The sequence below is a fragment of the Lineus longissimus genome, chromosome 7 (assembly GCF_910592395.1).
Source record: "Lineus longissimus chromosome 7, tnLinLong1.2, whole genome shotgun sequence".
In the NCBI taxonomy this organism is placed as follows: domain Eukaryota; kingdom Metazoa; phylum Nemertea; class Pilidiophora; order Heteronemertea; family Lineidae; genus Lineus; species Lineus longissimus.
In genome coordinates, this window is record NC_088314.1 from 20,726,968 (window position 1) to 20,743,458 (window position 16,491).

At 42.0% G+C, this 16,491-nt stretch overlaps 2 protein-coding genes across 3 annotated transcripts in view; both read left to right on the plus strand.

Moving 5' to 3' along the window:
* LOC135491233 (uncharacterized) overlaps positions 1–7,695 on the plus strand; it is a 50,403-nt gene extending 42,708 nt beyond the window's left edge. The window contains exons 6-14 of one of the 2 annotated variants that reach the window (XM_064776966.1): positions 386–492; positions 636–798; positions 1,022–1,173; positions 2,371–2,539; positions 3,267–3,545; positions 3,777–3,868; positions 4,136–4,243; positions 4,417–4,579; positions 4,844–7,695. In XM_064776966.1, the coding sequence (XP_064633036.1) occupies positions 386–492; positions 636–798; positions 1,022–1,173; positions 2,371–2,539; positions 3,267–3,545; positions 3,777–3,868; positions 4,136–4,243; positions 4,417–4,579; positions 4,844–5,028 (1,418 nt within the window). In that variant the 3' untranslated portion in view covers positions 5,029–7,695. Of the gene's footprint in view, positions 1–385; positions 493–635; positions 799–1,021; positions 1,189–2,370; positions 2,540–3,266; positions 3,546–3,776; positions 3,869–4,135; positions 4,244–4,416; positions 4,580–4,843 lie in introns of both variants that reach the window. The other variant, XM_064776965.1, reaches the window with a different exon arrangement.
* Positions 7,696–10,596: 2,901 nt separating this feature from the next.
* Positions 10,597–16,023, plus strand: LOC135490783 (dual specificity tyrosine-phosphorylation-regulated kinase 2-like). The gene has a single exon (XM_064776275.1). It carries the CDS (start codon positions 10,781–10,783, stop codon positions 12,473–12,475), a length of 1,695 nt encoding a protein of 564 aa, XP_064632345.1. The 5' UTR covers positions 10,597–10,780; the 3' UTR covers positions 12,476–16,023.
* Positions 16,024–16,491: the final 468 nt, after the last annotated feature.

Consider the following 16,491-nt stretch of genomic DNA (forward strand, 5'->3'; position numbering starts at 1 on the left):
TTCGCTGGTAATGTCTCTAATGGCAGGAGAGTAATTTCTTTGGGAGGTAAATCATTGGCATAAGGTTTGGGTTGGTACCTAAAAATGAGCATTGATATCGGGAACATCTATCTGAATATGTTTTGTATGAGTTAGGATGAAGTTGTAGACCTGTTGGGGAAGCCAGTCTGTGGCAGATGCCAGTTGAAACTGCCTTGAACTCTCCAATACCTTGAAGTGGGTGGTGTCTGGGGCATTCTGACTCAGCCGACCTGGAACAACCGTTCCAGCATTTGCAGGTGTGTGGAAATCGGTCCTGACCACCTGCTGAAACTCTTAATGCGTCATTATCATCCATGATTGATTGATGAAGAAGATTTCGTAGGTTTCCTTAACGATTCGTCAGATGTATGCATGGTGTTTGAAGTGTTAGGTAATAATTTACTCAAGTTGATCATTCGGTCCAATTATCAAGGCATCCCTATCAAGAATGTCAAGTCAATCATCAGACAGGTGAGTACTAACTTATTTGATTGGTCTCAGTGTTCAGTTAGCGCAGGCTTTATCTTAGGATAAGAGTGTTCCGAGGCTGATCCATGAAGACAGACAGCAAGGGGTGTTGGCACTCTTTGACAGTGATTTACTTTCCATTTCAGGTCCTGGAGGGACTGGCGTACCTGCACACAAAATGCAAGATCATCCACACGGATATCAAACCAGAGAATATCTTGATGTGCGTTGATGAGAACCATGTTCGGAAGCTGGCCAATGATGCTGTTGAGTGGCAGAAGATGGGCATGAAACTTCCAGGATCTGCAGGTATGCTATCATCGGGACACTGAAATGTTTGAAAAATTGGTCCAAAAATAAGCATTTTAGAGGCATTTTTGTGCAAGTGACAAGATCTTTTCAAAGAATAGAATTTCGACTTATTGCCTTGGCTCATTTGCTCGTTTGAGGCTTGAAGTCTTCAGCTGAAACTTGAGACTTGTGGCAAGAGACAAATTGGAGGAGACTTGATGTGTATTTCCTTTCTTTCCAGTGAGTACCGCGCCAAAAGAGAAGCCTCCAGATCCTTCCAAAATGTCCAAGAACAAGAAGAAGAAGTTAAAGAAGAAGATGAAGCGTCAACAGGAGCTGCTGGAGAAGCAGGTGCAAGATCTACAGGAGCTGGAGCGTGAGGAACAAGAAAAGGTTGGTGATGATGATGTATGTATCGGCAACCTATCTTTTATTTTGTTGGTAAGGGTACGCACAGGGCACCAATGCTCACAAATATGGAGCAGTGGTTGGACGCCTGGCATTCTAGTTGCCTTGTGTGTCAACCAGGTGGAGCTACAGTCATCTGACTGTTATCTTTCTTAGGGACAGACATGTGTCATAATCCGCTCAAAAATGCTTCTTGACAAAACCAACTAAACACCTCACAATGTAACCTGGTTCCATGATGTCATCAGTAACACTAATGGGGAACTTTGGACAGGGGTACCACCACTTGGCTACCAATGTTAGATCCTATCCGATCATTACAGCCTTGGCGGGTTTTGGACCTAGCTGTCTACTTCAGAAATCCTATTTCAACTTGTCTAATCAGCTCAAGCCACGGCAATGAGTTGACAAGAACATGTCATCCAGAGTGATTAAGTCTAAAAAAATGGTCGTATCTGGTTTTCTCAGGCACTCCAGTATCAGATAACCAGTGGGAAATATCGTATTAGGATTTTTCCGGTAGCTTGGTGCCTATTCAGAGATGTGGTGTTACTCCAATAAAGGTGTTATTTTAAGTCAAGTAACAAGTCAGTTATTGCATTTTCTGCGATATTGGTGGTGAGATATTGATTTTGGGTATAAAGGTGGAGGACAAATATGAATGCAGTTTCTTGTTCAAACCTTGGGTTCACTTGGCAACTTTCAATTATTTGCAACATTTCTTCACTATTTTCTTTTGAATTTGATTCTTTGGTTGCAAATATAACTCTTTTAGCTAGTAGTCTTTAAAATATACTTGCCTGCACGAGCAACTGTTTTTTGACTTTTCTAATTTTTTCTAATTTTTTTTTCATTAAAGTAAAAAAATGAAAGCACTTTAAAAGATAAAAGAGTTTAATGAGAAGCAAACAATTCCATGTGCAGTTCTCTAAAATCTGTAAATAGCGTTTTCAGTAAAAGCTCTTGAGCACAGTTTGAAAGCAACACATGGTTTTTGTCGTCTGCTCAACCCCGCAAGATATTTGATCAAATAGAAGATATTTTGTTCAGAAGGTTGTTATGATGAACTTCTCTTCAAATATTGCCTCCACACACCTTAGTTTGGGAGAAAGTGTGGGCAATAGTGCCGTCTGCATGAGTTGTTGGATATTTATTTTCGTTTTTCGTGACCTATGTTTGCAGGCACTCAAGCGCATGAGCCAGTCGGGTAGTGAGGGTCAATTAAACCAAGGGAATGATGATGAGGAGGAGGAGTGCAGTGCCAGCGAGGCCGGCACGCCCAGCGTCGAGAATAAACCAGTCAATAACAGGCAGCAGGAGAATGAGGAGGAACACAATAGTAATCAGCTTGGTGAGTTTGAATATCAGGTTGAGATGTTTCCGAAAGAAAGCTGAATATTCGCCCCTAAATATGATGCAAATGGTACCATCAGAAAGTGCTCATCGAGAGCTTTCCAATGAATGGTCATGTCAATAGGTTTACAAATGGTACCATCAGAAAGTGGTCGCTGAGAGTTTTCTAATGAATGGTCATGTCAATAGGTTTGCCAATGGTACCATCAGAAAGAGGTCACTGAGAGCTTTCCAATGAATGGTCATGTCAATAGGTTTACAAATGGTACCATCAGAAAGAGGTCACTGAGAGCTTTCCAATGAAGGGTCATGTCAATAGGTTTGCCAATGGTACCATCAGAACGTGGTCACTGAGAGCTTTCCAATGAATGGTCATGTCAATAGGTTTACAAATGGTACCATCAGAAAGAGGTCACTGAGAGCTTTCCAATGAATGGTCATGTCAATAGGTTTGCCAATGGTACCATCAGAAAGAGGTCACTGAGAGCTTTCCAATGAAGGGTCATGTCAATAGGTTTGCCAATGGTACCATCAGAACGTGGTCACTGAGAGCTTTCCAATGAATGGTCATGTCAATAGGTTTACAAATGGTACCATCAGAAAGTGGTCACTGAGAGGTCATGTCAATAGGTTTACCAATGGTACCATCAGAACGTGGTCACTGAGAGCTTTCTAGCATTTGGTCGTGGAACTGACCTCATATATCGAGTCCATTGTTTTTGCAGAAGATCAAAATGAGACGGAAGACGACCCAGAGAAGACAGACAAACGAAACGAGACCAACGCCGCGAAAACTGCCGAGAACGCGAGTGGTGAAATAAAAGACTTTGTTAAAAATAACTCGTCACTCATTGACGCTTCTGAGGATGCTCAAGAGGAGGCGCTGTGTAACGGTCACGATGAATCTCAGGGTGATAACCAGGAGAAGGAGTGTGAGATGGACGAGGGATCAAAGGAGGCACCACCACCACATGAAGACGGCGACAAGTCTGAAGACTCCCCGGGTATGTCAAGATGATGATCCCTGGTGGACCAGTAATGACACATTCTGTCTTTGATCCTTGGACCAGTCTCACCTTGGACTAGGGCACTTGGTATTCTCTGTCAAGGCTCAATGAACAAGTCTTGTTGAGACAGTTAAGGGGTTATCCATCATGCTGTCGTTTTAAGCTTCAAATGATTACGACTCTGGAGATGGTTGACCATCTCGTTTCTAATTGTCACATTTGTTTCAGATTCACCTGAAGCTGAGGAGAAGCGAGTGAACCCTTTGACTGGTGATGATATGATCGTGAAGATTGCAGACTTGGGCAATGCTTGCTGGACGGTAAGTGCTCCTGATGATGAGGAGAGGCACAGTGAAAACATGAGCGCCTCTCACCTCGGTTTTGGTTCACATGGAACTCACTGATCCACTTGTATGAAAAGAGAACGGATTTCATGGCAGAGACATCTGTATGTAATGTTGTGAACTGGGATAAGAGCCATCTACCCTGCCAACACACTCCCCTTTAACATGACATTTGTGAAATCTCCAGCGATGGTGATACTCGTTTCAACTTTTCGTGATCGCAATCTTTCCTCCCATTTTCAGCATCACCATTTCACTGAAGACATCCAGACACGCCAGTACCGTTGTCTGGAGGTTCTTATTGGTGCTGGCTATGGCCCACCGGCCGATATATGGAGCACAGCTTGTATGGTAAGTACTAGCGACAGGCAGGGTATAAACATAGTTTAAAGATGCAGCAGTGTAACTTGGAGTCAGAAGTAAAGAATATGTGTACAACTCCACCGGTCAGGCCCTCCTCTGGTCAGCAGTAGACATTTGGTTAAATCATTCTGTTGTAATGGCTGATGTGTTATCATTTTCAGGCATTTGAACTCGCGACGGGTGATTACCTATTTGAGCCTCATTCTGGCGAGGATTACAGTCGTGATGAGGACCATTTAGCTCATATTATCGAATTAATGGGACCCATCCCGAAACACATTGCCATGTCGGGGAAATATTATAGAGAATTCTTCAACAAACGAGGTGAGAAAGTTTTGAAGGATTTCCATTGTTTCTTCTCTTCAAAAGAGTTGACTTTGACAGCAGAAATCAAAAGATTCATCCATCAGTACTCTGTAGAACTTGACCTGAATCTGACCTAAAATAAGCATTTTGGAGGGTATATTTTTGCAAGTTAGATACAATCTCAGGGATTTTTTGCTTTGAGCACTATCACCTCCCTGATCTTGAAGTCTTGTAGGAAAGACATCAGGTTTCCATTGTTCATTATTGGTGTTTCTATTCCAGGTGAGCTGCGGCGCATCACCAAGCTGAAGCCGTGGGATATGATGTCGGTCCTCTGCGAGAAGTACGAATGGCCGACAGAAAAAGCCCAGTCGTTCGCAGACTTTCTTGAGCCTATGTTGTGCTTCGATCCCGCCAAGCGAGCCACTGCTGAGGACTGCCTCCACCACCCGTGGTTGAGCTCATAACCACCATCGAACATGGAGGATTCGAATACACTTTGGCATTTCGTTTAGCGGGACACTTTTGACATTTGTGACTTTTCGCGAATTTGCAACAGAAAAATTTGGTTGAAATTTTTTGTGGAATTTGACATTAGTTTCTCCAGGAAGACCCATTGTGAAGTGTTTCTACGATAAATGCATTTGTAGTCTAAGCGAGGACAATATTTTGGAAATAATGGAAGGAATATCATGGAATATTTCTGATGGGGAGCTTACTTTTTGTGGCAGATTTGAGAAAAGTCTTACTTTTGTTCATATGATATGAATGATTATGTTGTAAATGGTTGAATAATGAGGCATTTTACGGGGATTTGTGTAACGACATGTGTTCGTTCATCTTGCCAGGTGTTTTAACGCTGGTTGTACGAACACTAACAAATGATTCTTCATCGATACTGACAACCCATTAGCACCAATATTGTACAATCTTTATTTTCAATTCATTAGCTGTCTTTTCGCTCATTTTTGGCTTGAAGTTCAAAACACCATTGAAAGACTATTGGTCGAGAAATCGAGTTTGCTTTTTGGTGAAATTTTGCAGCACGAAAATAAAGTGTGTACAGTAAACTGTGTCTTTTGTTCATTTGACAGAAAGGGGGGGTCGTTACAACCTTGATCTCTGCTTGGACGTCAGCCATGGCGGTACGCTGTAGCTTACTGGCAGAGGGGAACACTCTGAATGCTGGTTACCCCTCGTGGCTCTCTCAATACTGCATATGATATGCACATGCATGTCTTTGTCTAAATATCAGTCTTGGTTCATCTTTGCATGCATACTTAACCGAAGTGTCACTATTTCATCATCTGTATATTGAGTTACAACATTTCCAAGAAACAGTTACCAAAATTATGATTTTGATTGCGTAATGTTGTCATATTTTCATAATGTATCAATGTCATCATCTCATTTAAGTCACATGTAGCATTTATATATAAACACCACCATTATCTATGTCACATGTCAATCATGTGACCAGTTAGATCTGGCTTTATTATATATTACCACATGTTTATTCATTGGACACCATTCGCTTCTTAGGGACCCAGACACAGGCAAATGGACGAACGTTGGTTCTGTGATGGCAGGACATTCAATGTCCACTGAATTTGTTTTCTGCTTAAGTGGAATAAATTCAATGTTTCTCCAAGATACTCCTTTGAGGCCTTTGAATCAAACCAGGTCAACAGGGGTCGGGCACCATATGTCCACCTGTTGCATGGGAGTACACGTGTCACCAAGCTATGGCCAAGAGATACTTACTCATGCAAAGGTGTAACTAATTATGTTCTAACTTCTGGTGACCACCGTTCTGATTCAAAGTCCTCAAAGGAGTTTTGAACGGTTAACAATATTGAGGCTTCACGTTATTAGAGAAATGGTGAGCACATTTTCTTGAGTAGTTATAAGTGCGCGATGATTAATATTTGTGAGGAGTTGGTCACTTCGCATTCCATTTGAAGGAGTTGACCTTGACCTTTGATGCACAGTTGATCATGACCTTGACCCAGTTGTGTGATCTTTGACCCTGTGAGTTATGCTTGTCCTATGAAGGTATTTCTCTAGATGGCCGTGCTCTCTACGTAGTCGGTACATCGTCTCCTGTTGCTTTTGGCTGAACTTGGGCCTTCTGTCAGTCGGCGGTTTGTAATTATTGTGTTCCTCTCTCCATTCTTTAGTCATAATGATAAGCTTGTCAATTTAGTACCGACTATAGGTTCTTTGTGCTAATTGGTAAACAGGTAGGTAAAGTGGTACAATTATAGCCGATGTGCATTAAGGTGCACTGCTGACTGTTTTCTACAGTGTAGGGGTGTAATTGTGCTACTTTACCTTACCTGGAGCAAAAATTAAAATATGCTGAATCAAATGTTAAAATTGTAAATTGTAAAAAAACAAGTGAGTAAAACGTGGAATACTAAATCTTCGCTGATACGTGTTACAACGAATCCTGATTGGTTGATTATGTCGGCTACCCAGCTTCATGTGCAGCGCACGTAATCCGCTCTTGAAGGAAGGTGTTCGCCCGTACCTTGGGGCCTATGGCCTAGTGAGTGTAGACTCTTCCCAAGTCTGGACTATAGCAAGTGTGGTTGAATTTGTGTTGGCAGTAACTTTGGAATTACGTCCCAATGCTGCTGCTGTGAAAGAAATGATATTTAGTAAAGGAGACAGTGCATAGTTGAACCTTTGTTTCTGACGCAGATTGAGCAACTGGGCCCAGGTTGATAAAATGTCACAAGTTGTTTAGTCAGCAGATGATGACCGCGTTCATGTTAGTTTCTTTTGTATTCAGTTTTTGGATTTGCCATTTCTGTCGCTTTGTATGTGTGTAAGCTTCCTATCCTTAACTTGTTGAAATGGACAATTAGAAACCAATTTGATTGACAGCTGCCATACTGTTACCTTTCCCAGCTGTAACCCCTCTTGGGAAAGTATAAGGCTTGCAGAAAGCATGTGGTTCACATGTATGGGTCGTACCATTTCAGCAACTTGGGGATGTTAGGTGGAAGATGTATAGGAAGAATGGCCCAAACCGATCAAGAATTGAAGCAATGGTGTTAATAATTTACAATCAAATTTTGTGTACAATCTTGATGCTTTCATAGAAAATAAAGCATTTTGTTTGCTGATGTATTTGTTTGGTGTTGTTTGTTTCTCAAGTACCACATGGTGGTTGTCTGTGCTAGAATGCCTACCAAAACTCGGTGCCCAGTTTACTGTGGTAAATTCTATAGTAAAGCGTACACTTCTCAATTGTATAGCCGCCTACTGAATCACTGAGATCTCCCAATATCAGCATCATATTTCACTGGCACCAAGTTGACAACAAAACATCTGGGCGATGTTGAGCAGACAAAAGTAGACTGTCCTGGGTAGGCAAGGCTGGCTATCAACTGGAATACCCCTGATGCCCCGTGCTGGACCCTGGCTCTTCCAAGGCTGCCTGATGGATGTTTGACGACATCCCCTGATGTGTCCACCCTACTGGCTAGTGAGACCAATATATCATCAAGATGAACTGTACACCATCGCCCAGAGCTAGCACTGATCTGTCTTCAAGATGGGTTGTTCCCCCAATACACCATCACCCTGAGTGAGCACTGATCTGTCTTCAAGATGGGTTGTGTCCCCAATACACCATCGCCCAGAGCTTGCACTGATCTGTCTTCAAAATGGGTTGTTCCCCAAAATACACCATCGCCAAGAGCTCTGTAGAAACAAGGTGCACAACCTTGGGAGAGTACACATCGAGTGTACGCCTACCTAGTAAAGGGGCATGGTACATCCAGCAAAAAGTATTGGTACATTCTGTAGCAACATGGCGCGCTATGAAGGGGGAGGGCACATCCAGAAGAGACATGGGGTACAATGTAGAATCAGAGCAATGACACACCATTGGGGACAAGGCGCACCAGTTAGCGAAAAGGAACATCCATTTGAGGGAAGGGCCAGGCTGGTCTGATCAGTCTGGTGTCTCATTGGCAAATGTCACTTCTGAAGAACATGGTCCTTCCCAGCAGCCACGGTGAATCCGTATGACAACTGTCACATTTTAAAAATTATTCGTCACTGTCAGGTGCTGCCATCTGAGCTAAGAAAATGGAACTAGGCAATTACGAAAAATTTAAAATATCGCCCGTTTTTAGGGCGGGGGACGATTTACAGCTAGAACCCCTGAACCAGCTCCCTCAGATCCGTCATTTATTGAGTCAAAGCAAATATGAACCTGGTTTAATCTGTGGTTTATCTTATTACTATACTACCCATCGAGATCCTTATATACTGTGCAAATTCTCTCGGCATTACATCCATGGTGTTAACCCCACATACGTAGCAGGTGCGTTGCAGGTCAATGGTCTATGCTGCCACCTCTTAGTGAGGAAAATAACTAGTAGTCCCAGTGTAAATGAGATGCAAGTCCCCCGGAATCGGTCCTTTTGTTAAAGTGAATAGAGTCGCCGAGTTCCTTTGTTGATGATTATGTAGCTAACCCTAACCAAACCATTTACCACATTCGTTGATAATACACAACTATTGTATGGGGTCCTGCATTCCCAGGTTGTCTCTGTGGCAGCAAGGCTGTGAACTGTCTTCTCTGTGGTCACGTCGAGGTGTCTCACCCTCAGGTAGACCAGACTGTAACCTAATTGTCACAATGATAGTCAGGCTACAACACAATAATATCGGGAAGGTGGGAGTCAGTTGCCAATAAGCACAAGAATCTTTCAAACACACAAGACTCAATCTGAAGATCGAAGACATACATTATAACTGTCTTCTCTGTAGCAGGGTCGAGCTGTTGTGTCGGATCTACATTGCACGATTCTAGGATGAGACGGAGAATTCGATCAACCATGTTCTTATATTGAGTGTTGACTGGTTAAACATATCAGATCCTACTTGCTGACTTTGAGCTGGTAATCTATGGGTCAGTCTCCGATGATGAAGCAAAATACAATTTGTAGTGTCTCCTCCAGGGTTGTGACTGTCTTCGGTGAGTGTGTGACTAACAGACATAAGTTGGTCAATTTGACACATAAAAATCTCTCTGATTTTCATGATCAAGACCCCTGCTCTCCTCCGTCAGATGGACAGCTACATAAAGAAGGACAACCTGGATCATGTCACATCTCGTCGAGACAAGGTACACCGTGTACAGATTACATGGCACATCGATCTTGTAGAGACAAATTCATAATGGGACACGACAGACTCCGTCGTTGGATGGTGCATAGAGGGAAGACCTGTCAGACCCTGAAGAAACACTTGTGTACTCTGGAGAGAAGATCAGTATGACCTGTCTTCAAAACGGGTTGTTCCTCCAGTTCACCATTACACAGAGAGCTAACTCTGATCATACCTCATCCTTTATGCCTTTGATAATTCATGAATTATCATTTAATTGGGGGCCATTTCAAAGCATGGCCTCCAAACAGATTTGAACTAGGACCCCCATCAACATTGTCTCCACGTTTCTTGCTAGCCAGTTACCAAGTCTATCATGCAGTGGCCTATATGTAATATGCTTTTGTGATATTTTGCAATGATATAAAGGCCTAAGAAGATACTTTGTTTGAGGTGTAGTTGTCTAGACATGTCTTCGGTACCTGTTGAGTGATAAAGAATTTGGCCGTATAATCCCAAAGGCGCGTATCATTCACGCCTGTACAGGCCCTTTAAATCTATTTTTAACACTTCATTTTGGTGAGATATGGGTTTCCAATTGAGATAATGCACTGTGCAAGTGTCATAGTCTTCCCGTCTGGAAGAGCAGAGTTATTTTTAGCACTTCATTCAATCCCGTCGCCCTTTGTTGACCTATTGCATCTTCTGTACATTCAACGTACATTTTTGTTCGTATTTGAAATGTTTGGGTTTGGTAACGAGAATGTCGACAGGTGCTCGTTGTCGCCTGCAAACAAAAGAACAACGCAATCGAAATTGAGCATTTTGATTGGCTAATGTTTAGGCGGTGGTTCCCTCTGACGTCATCTATGACGTGTCTCGGCCTGGCAACGGGTTCATTATGCAGCCTCGGAAAAACACCAACAAACCGAGCTGAAATTTTCCGTTTATTTTGGCCAATATCGTCCTATTTGGGGACCAATGTCATCAATCTGTCCCATAATCATTACATGGATATATCGTAGAGGAGATTTAAAACGGATAAAGGTTCGCATGGAACCGAGGAGGGTGAGTTTAGCGTAGAAAATAATGACCACCCGTGTCAAGCCCTTGCCAGTCCAACGAACTCGATCTCTCGTGGGGACAACCACCACGGGAGATAATCTGTACAGCCTGGAGGCCCCTCCGTCGACCCATCTCCCTCCCCTGACAAGCCAGACAGTGGGAGGGGGACAGCATGCACCCCATCTCAGCAATCACGGCTCCGTAAAGGTGCAACAACTGTATGAAGACGGCAAACATCGGGACAGTAGCCATCACCACAGAGAAAACCAAGATGGCGCCCATCAACAACAACAATCCAGTGAAAACACAAAACAAGCTTTGCCTGCAGTCCGTCCCAGCTCGAGTGCTGGCAGTTTGTACAAAAATTCTGGGAAAAGGTCATCGGCCGTTAGTCCTGAGACGGCAATGAAACAATATATGCATAAACTCTCATCGTTTGAGCATCACGAGATCTTCAACTATCCGCAGATCTATTTTGTTGGACACAATGCCAAGAAACGACAGGGTGTAATCGGAGGACCAAATAATAATGGATACGATGATGAACAAGGTTCATACGTCCATATTCCTCATGACCATATTTCATATCGTTACGAAGTTCTAAAGGTGATTGGAAAGGGTAGTTTCGGCCAGGTCGTTAAGGCGTATGATCATAGGACAAATACACACGTAGCGTTGAAAATGGTTCGAAATGAGAAGCGGTTTCATCGACAGGCGCAGGAGGAAATCAGGATATTAGAACATTTGAAAAAACAGGACAAAGACAATACACATAATATCATTCATATCACGGAACACTTCGTATTCAGGAATCATATATGTATAACATTTGAATTACTTAGTATGAATCTCTATGAACTGATTAAGAAGAACAAATTCCAAGGATTCAGTCTTCAGCTCGTGAGGAAGTTTGCTCATTCCATATTACAGTGTCTGGACGCTCTCAATAAGAACCGAATCATTCATTGTGATCTCAAGCCCGAGAACATTCTATTAAAACAGCAAGGTCGCAGTGGAATAAAAGTCATTGACTTTGGCTCCAGTTGTTACGAACATCAGCGGATCTACACTTATATCCAGTCTCGATTCTATCGAGCTCCTGAAGTGATTCTCGGTGCCAAATATGGTATGCCTATTGATATGTGGAGTTTGGGGTGTATTCTTGCCGAATTGCTGACTGGTTACCCCTTGTTTCCTGGAGAAGACGAGGGCGACCAGTTGGCCTGTGTGATCGAGTTACTTGGCATGCCATCGCAGAAACTGTTGGACCAATCAAAACGTGCCAGGAACTTCGTCAGCTCGAAAGGATATCCACGATATTGTACTGTTACTACTCTACCTGATGGCAGCACTGTCTTGGGCCCCGGACGATCGAGACGAGGCAAGACACGTGGCCCGCCCGGCTCCAAAGAAATGGTGACCGGCCTCAAGGGATGCGATGATCCGTTATTCTTAGATTTCATGCGGCGTTGTCTTGACTGGGATCCAGCAACGCGTATGTCACCTGGTCAGGCTCTCCGCCATGCCTGGCTGCGACGCCGCTTGCCTAAGCCGCCACCGAACGAGAACGATGCGTCTGCAATCAATCGGCGAACGTCAGGTAACCGTGCCTACAACAAGATCAACCCAGGAAGTGGCAAGACCAATCAGATGGCTGTTGATGAAGTGCCAGCACTAAACACTCGCACCACATTGCCTAAGATAGGATCCACAATATAATTCTGACTGTCAGGGACAGTTTTATGTGGAGACCAAATCCTTACGCCGTCCATGTGATGTTCAAAAATGACCAATTAAAAAATGAAATGCACTGTGTTAATGTTACTATCTGTGATGTTAAAATATTGATAAACATAAGAAATCGGAATCATGACAAATTGCTCCTTGTAAGTTATATTTTTGTGTTAAAGAATTGGCATGGATACATGAACATGTGTGGTGCCTAAACAATTTTGGCTTACAAGTGAATCACAAAATGGGATACATCGATGTCGGCTTCTCAGACGCTATGCACTATGTGCCAAGTTCTGATATCGCACAAAGACGTGCAGGAGGCATCGTGGATTATTCTGAAATTCTCTGAGGAAACATTACAGTATCAAGTTTGCAATCTATTGTTTTAGTGTTTGTGTGTGCTACTTGGTGGTCAGAATGAATTCATATCAAACCCAGTGGCGATATCATAATGTTTACTACTAGTCTGCAAATGAGCTACGTGCACTTCACTGGCTTTTCTGTAGCTTTAATGCATGTGATCCGTGCGCTCCCAATCTAAGGGGTTAAAACAGTGAAGCTGGATTTCAAACTTGTCTTGGACTCTGATGTTGCATGCTTCATGGTTTCATATCATAATTGTGACGGTACTCATAAATTATGAAGATCACTATTTATGAATACACAAATGACATTTTAGTTCACAATACTTGTTTTAGTCTACTGATGAATGATGTGACATTGTATAGTGAGTGCTTTTTAGTTTTCCTAATATTTGCACCGGTTCTGAATTGTCAATCGATTAGAAAACGGAAAGGTACCAAAATTTGCATTTTAACGTTTTGCGATTTCTGCCGTCCTGACCGATTGGCTTGAGTTAGTTGTGGTCATTTTATGTAATGGGTTAGATTAGAGTGTGTTTATTTGTGCAAGGAGTTTGCATTCGAAGATCTTAATGAGATGGGGGGGGGGCATTTACTTGGTAAAAGCAGTTGCCCACACTGGCATCTGTCGGCATTTTCAGATCAGCCTGCCTGGATGTCTGAGGAACATCTGAACAGGGCTTCAGTTTCTGAAAACTTGGGACTGTTTTGCTGCTGGTCTATCAAACAAAACTTGTTGAACTTGAGTCTTTATGGCCTACAATGTAGGCTTAGTATGTTTTTTATGTGCAGTTGGCTGCACTGGTGAGAACTTTTCAAATGGACATTCACTCAATTGTTGTGGTTTACAGTTGAAAGTGAAGCGTTTATGTTGGTTGATTGTTGGTGAGGTGGACAACTCCCAAGTCTCCAGCTCCCATCTTGTCTTGTCCAACAGAAGCTAGTTTGAGTAAAACCTGGAGACCTTGTTATAAATAGCAGTAATCGGTATCCATGGTAAAAACTAACAGAACGAACTGTTACTTTGAGTGAGATGTTATTCACACCTGATGTGCCCAGCCGAGACAAACTATTGATTTTTAAGCTACAAAGTTGGGTAAAGTATATTGTCGTTCTCCTGTTAATCTCTATTGACAGTAAGGCAGTAGTCTGCTGTGAGACCTCATTGCACTTTATACAGAAAGAAAGTTGTGGTTGCAATAACTTCCAACAATTTTTTCCACAAAAAGAATCCATGAAAAAAATTCAGTTTTTTTATGATGGCTAAGAATTAGATTAGAATATGTAGACTTTTCGATATGTTTATTGAACATGTATTGTATGTCCATGGCATACAATACATGTTATTGCAGAGCACTTTATGAATAATTGATAAGCTTTTGACTGATGTTGGCCAGGCAGTGCAGTTGAGGAGTCCATTTGTTACCATGGATACTAATGTTGTTACCACTCCAGTTGAATGTACCGGTATGTGAATTCCGCTCCGTTGCTAAGTTATTTCTTGTTATGCTTTTAATTTATTTTGAAAAGTCAACAGATGTGACTGATGTGTGTTGAAGCTAAACATTTTACAACTTGTGCTAGCCTGGACGAAATGTTTGAGTCGTCTCTGTGGTTTACTCCTATGGTGAGATTAATCTCGGGAAAAGAAATGGTTTAAAACTCATGACTCCTTTCATTGGTAACCCAAGCCACTTTGAGGCCTAACACTTGTGGAGTCTGTCAGTTGAATCATCATCATCAATTGGTCAGCAAGTCGTACTTGTATCATCATAGGAGTAAACTCAGGGACCCTTGTTGATGTTCTGGTTTAAGTTATTATGAATGAATTTTAACTTATTTATTTGTTTTTGAAAGTCATTTAGTACAGCTTGAAGCTAACCATCACACTATAATACAGTAATTACAATTGTAAGGGGAGTCTCTCCTTGATGGTCTTTATTAACATCAATATAGGCAAGCTTGCAGGGTTTTCAATCCTGATTGATGACTTATTGTATGTTGCTGGGATTAGTCAGATGCTGTTGATGAGGTTGAAGATTTGATATCGGGGAGTCCAACTGGCTGTGTACTTGTATTGATTATCCAGGACATGGGTCATTTCATGCCAATCTCGGCTATCTAATCAATGTCCAAAATGCTTATCATGCCAACTTCCCTTACCACTGATGACAGTGTACACCCATAATCATTTTGTCGCCTGCAGGAACCACCACCACTATAATGTTGTCCCTGGCAACCAGATATCTGACAGACAAGAACCCTCCTTTATTGTTATCTGTTGCTGGTACATGTAAACAAGTGAGATTTATTTATGGAAATGGTTACCATGGTGACAGTGACCTCGGTAGTGTTCTCAAGTCCAGTTGTCTTGAGTTAACCCCTTGTTCTTTGATCACTGGCTATTTTGTACAAAAGTCAGACTCTTAGTCAAGGGGGAGTTAAAGATGTCTGTTTATTTATTTTGAGTAAGTATTTTGTAAATATATGTGAAATTGGACCAACAAGTAGATCCCATGTGTGAGGTGGGCTGGTGTGGACATTGAACCCTGTGGCAGATACAGGGCACTTGGAAAGTTATTGTTGCAGGCTTTTTGGGCCACAGTTCCATCTTCTGTTTCTGATATTGTGGGGAGAATCCGATACTCAATACTTTGTGGTGTAACGTCTAGAGTGAAGTCTTCGCACTACAGATTTAGTGTTATTTTGATGAAAGTGACGTTGGAACAGATTTAGTTGCAGATTTCGAAATAGTTGTCTTTGTCGTCTAAAAGTCCTGCAACAAAGCAGCTTATCTGATACTGTGTGTTATAGAAAAAAAAGAAGAAAAATTGTATGTTGTATATATTCTGAGACTCACTGTGATTTTGCTTTTGTAAATATTGTTTAGTGACTCAAAACTAGATTTCCACAAACGACTATAAAGTAAGGCTTTTCTTAAAGAATTGTTTGTTAGATGTAACCATGGTAACCCGAGGGGTGAGGAGGAAAGAAAAATTACAGAATTAGTTTTTCTTCAACTTTTTAAGGACTGCCTTATCTCCTGTTGTTTTCTGATGCCTGCACGTAAATGTGGACGTTTTATAAATTGTGTGTGATTTTATATGGAAATTGCCGTCTAATCCCTTGATTAAAGTAATTTTCTATATAAAGTGAAATGAACATTGAAAACTTTTGTTGTCAGAGTTTGTTTGAGTGTGATTTTATATGGAAATTGCCGTCTAATCCCTTGAAAGAGAGGGTGTTCAGCTAGTGGGTTCTATATTAGCCAAACTTGTTGTGCCTTTAGTCAAGCTTGAATGTCTTCTAGAATGCACTTTGCCGTGCTGGACATCCAGTCAGAACCACCACCTAGTGTTATACCGCACAGCTGTCCGTCCCTGGAGGCAGCCCATCATTCAACATTGTTCAATGGAATCATTAGATATTGATAAATGTCACATGAACAAACCCACAACAGCTTGAAGTGGTTATGGTATTGTGTTCCTATCTTGGGAATCGATTGGGGAAGATTGATATCCAAATATATATCTGGGGTTCTGTTGATTAACCCTCCAAGTCAACAACTGAGATACTTTGAGAAGGCTAAGAACGTAGGGATCCCTACCCAAGTAACGTTAGGGTTTTGTACAACACAAA

Excerpts from the sequence above, each read along its gene's own strand:
- LOC135490783 (XM_064776275.1), top strand. The coding sequence starts at position 10,781 with ATGACCACCCGTGTCAAGCCCTTGCCAGTCCAACGAACTCGATCTCTC.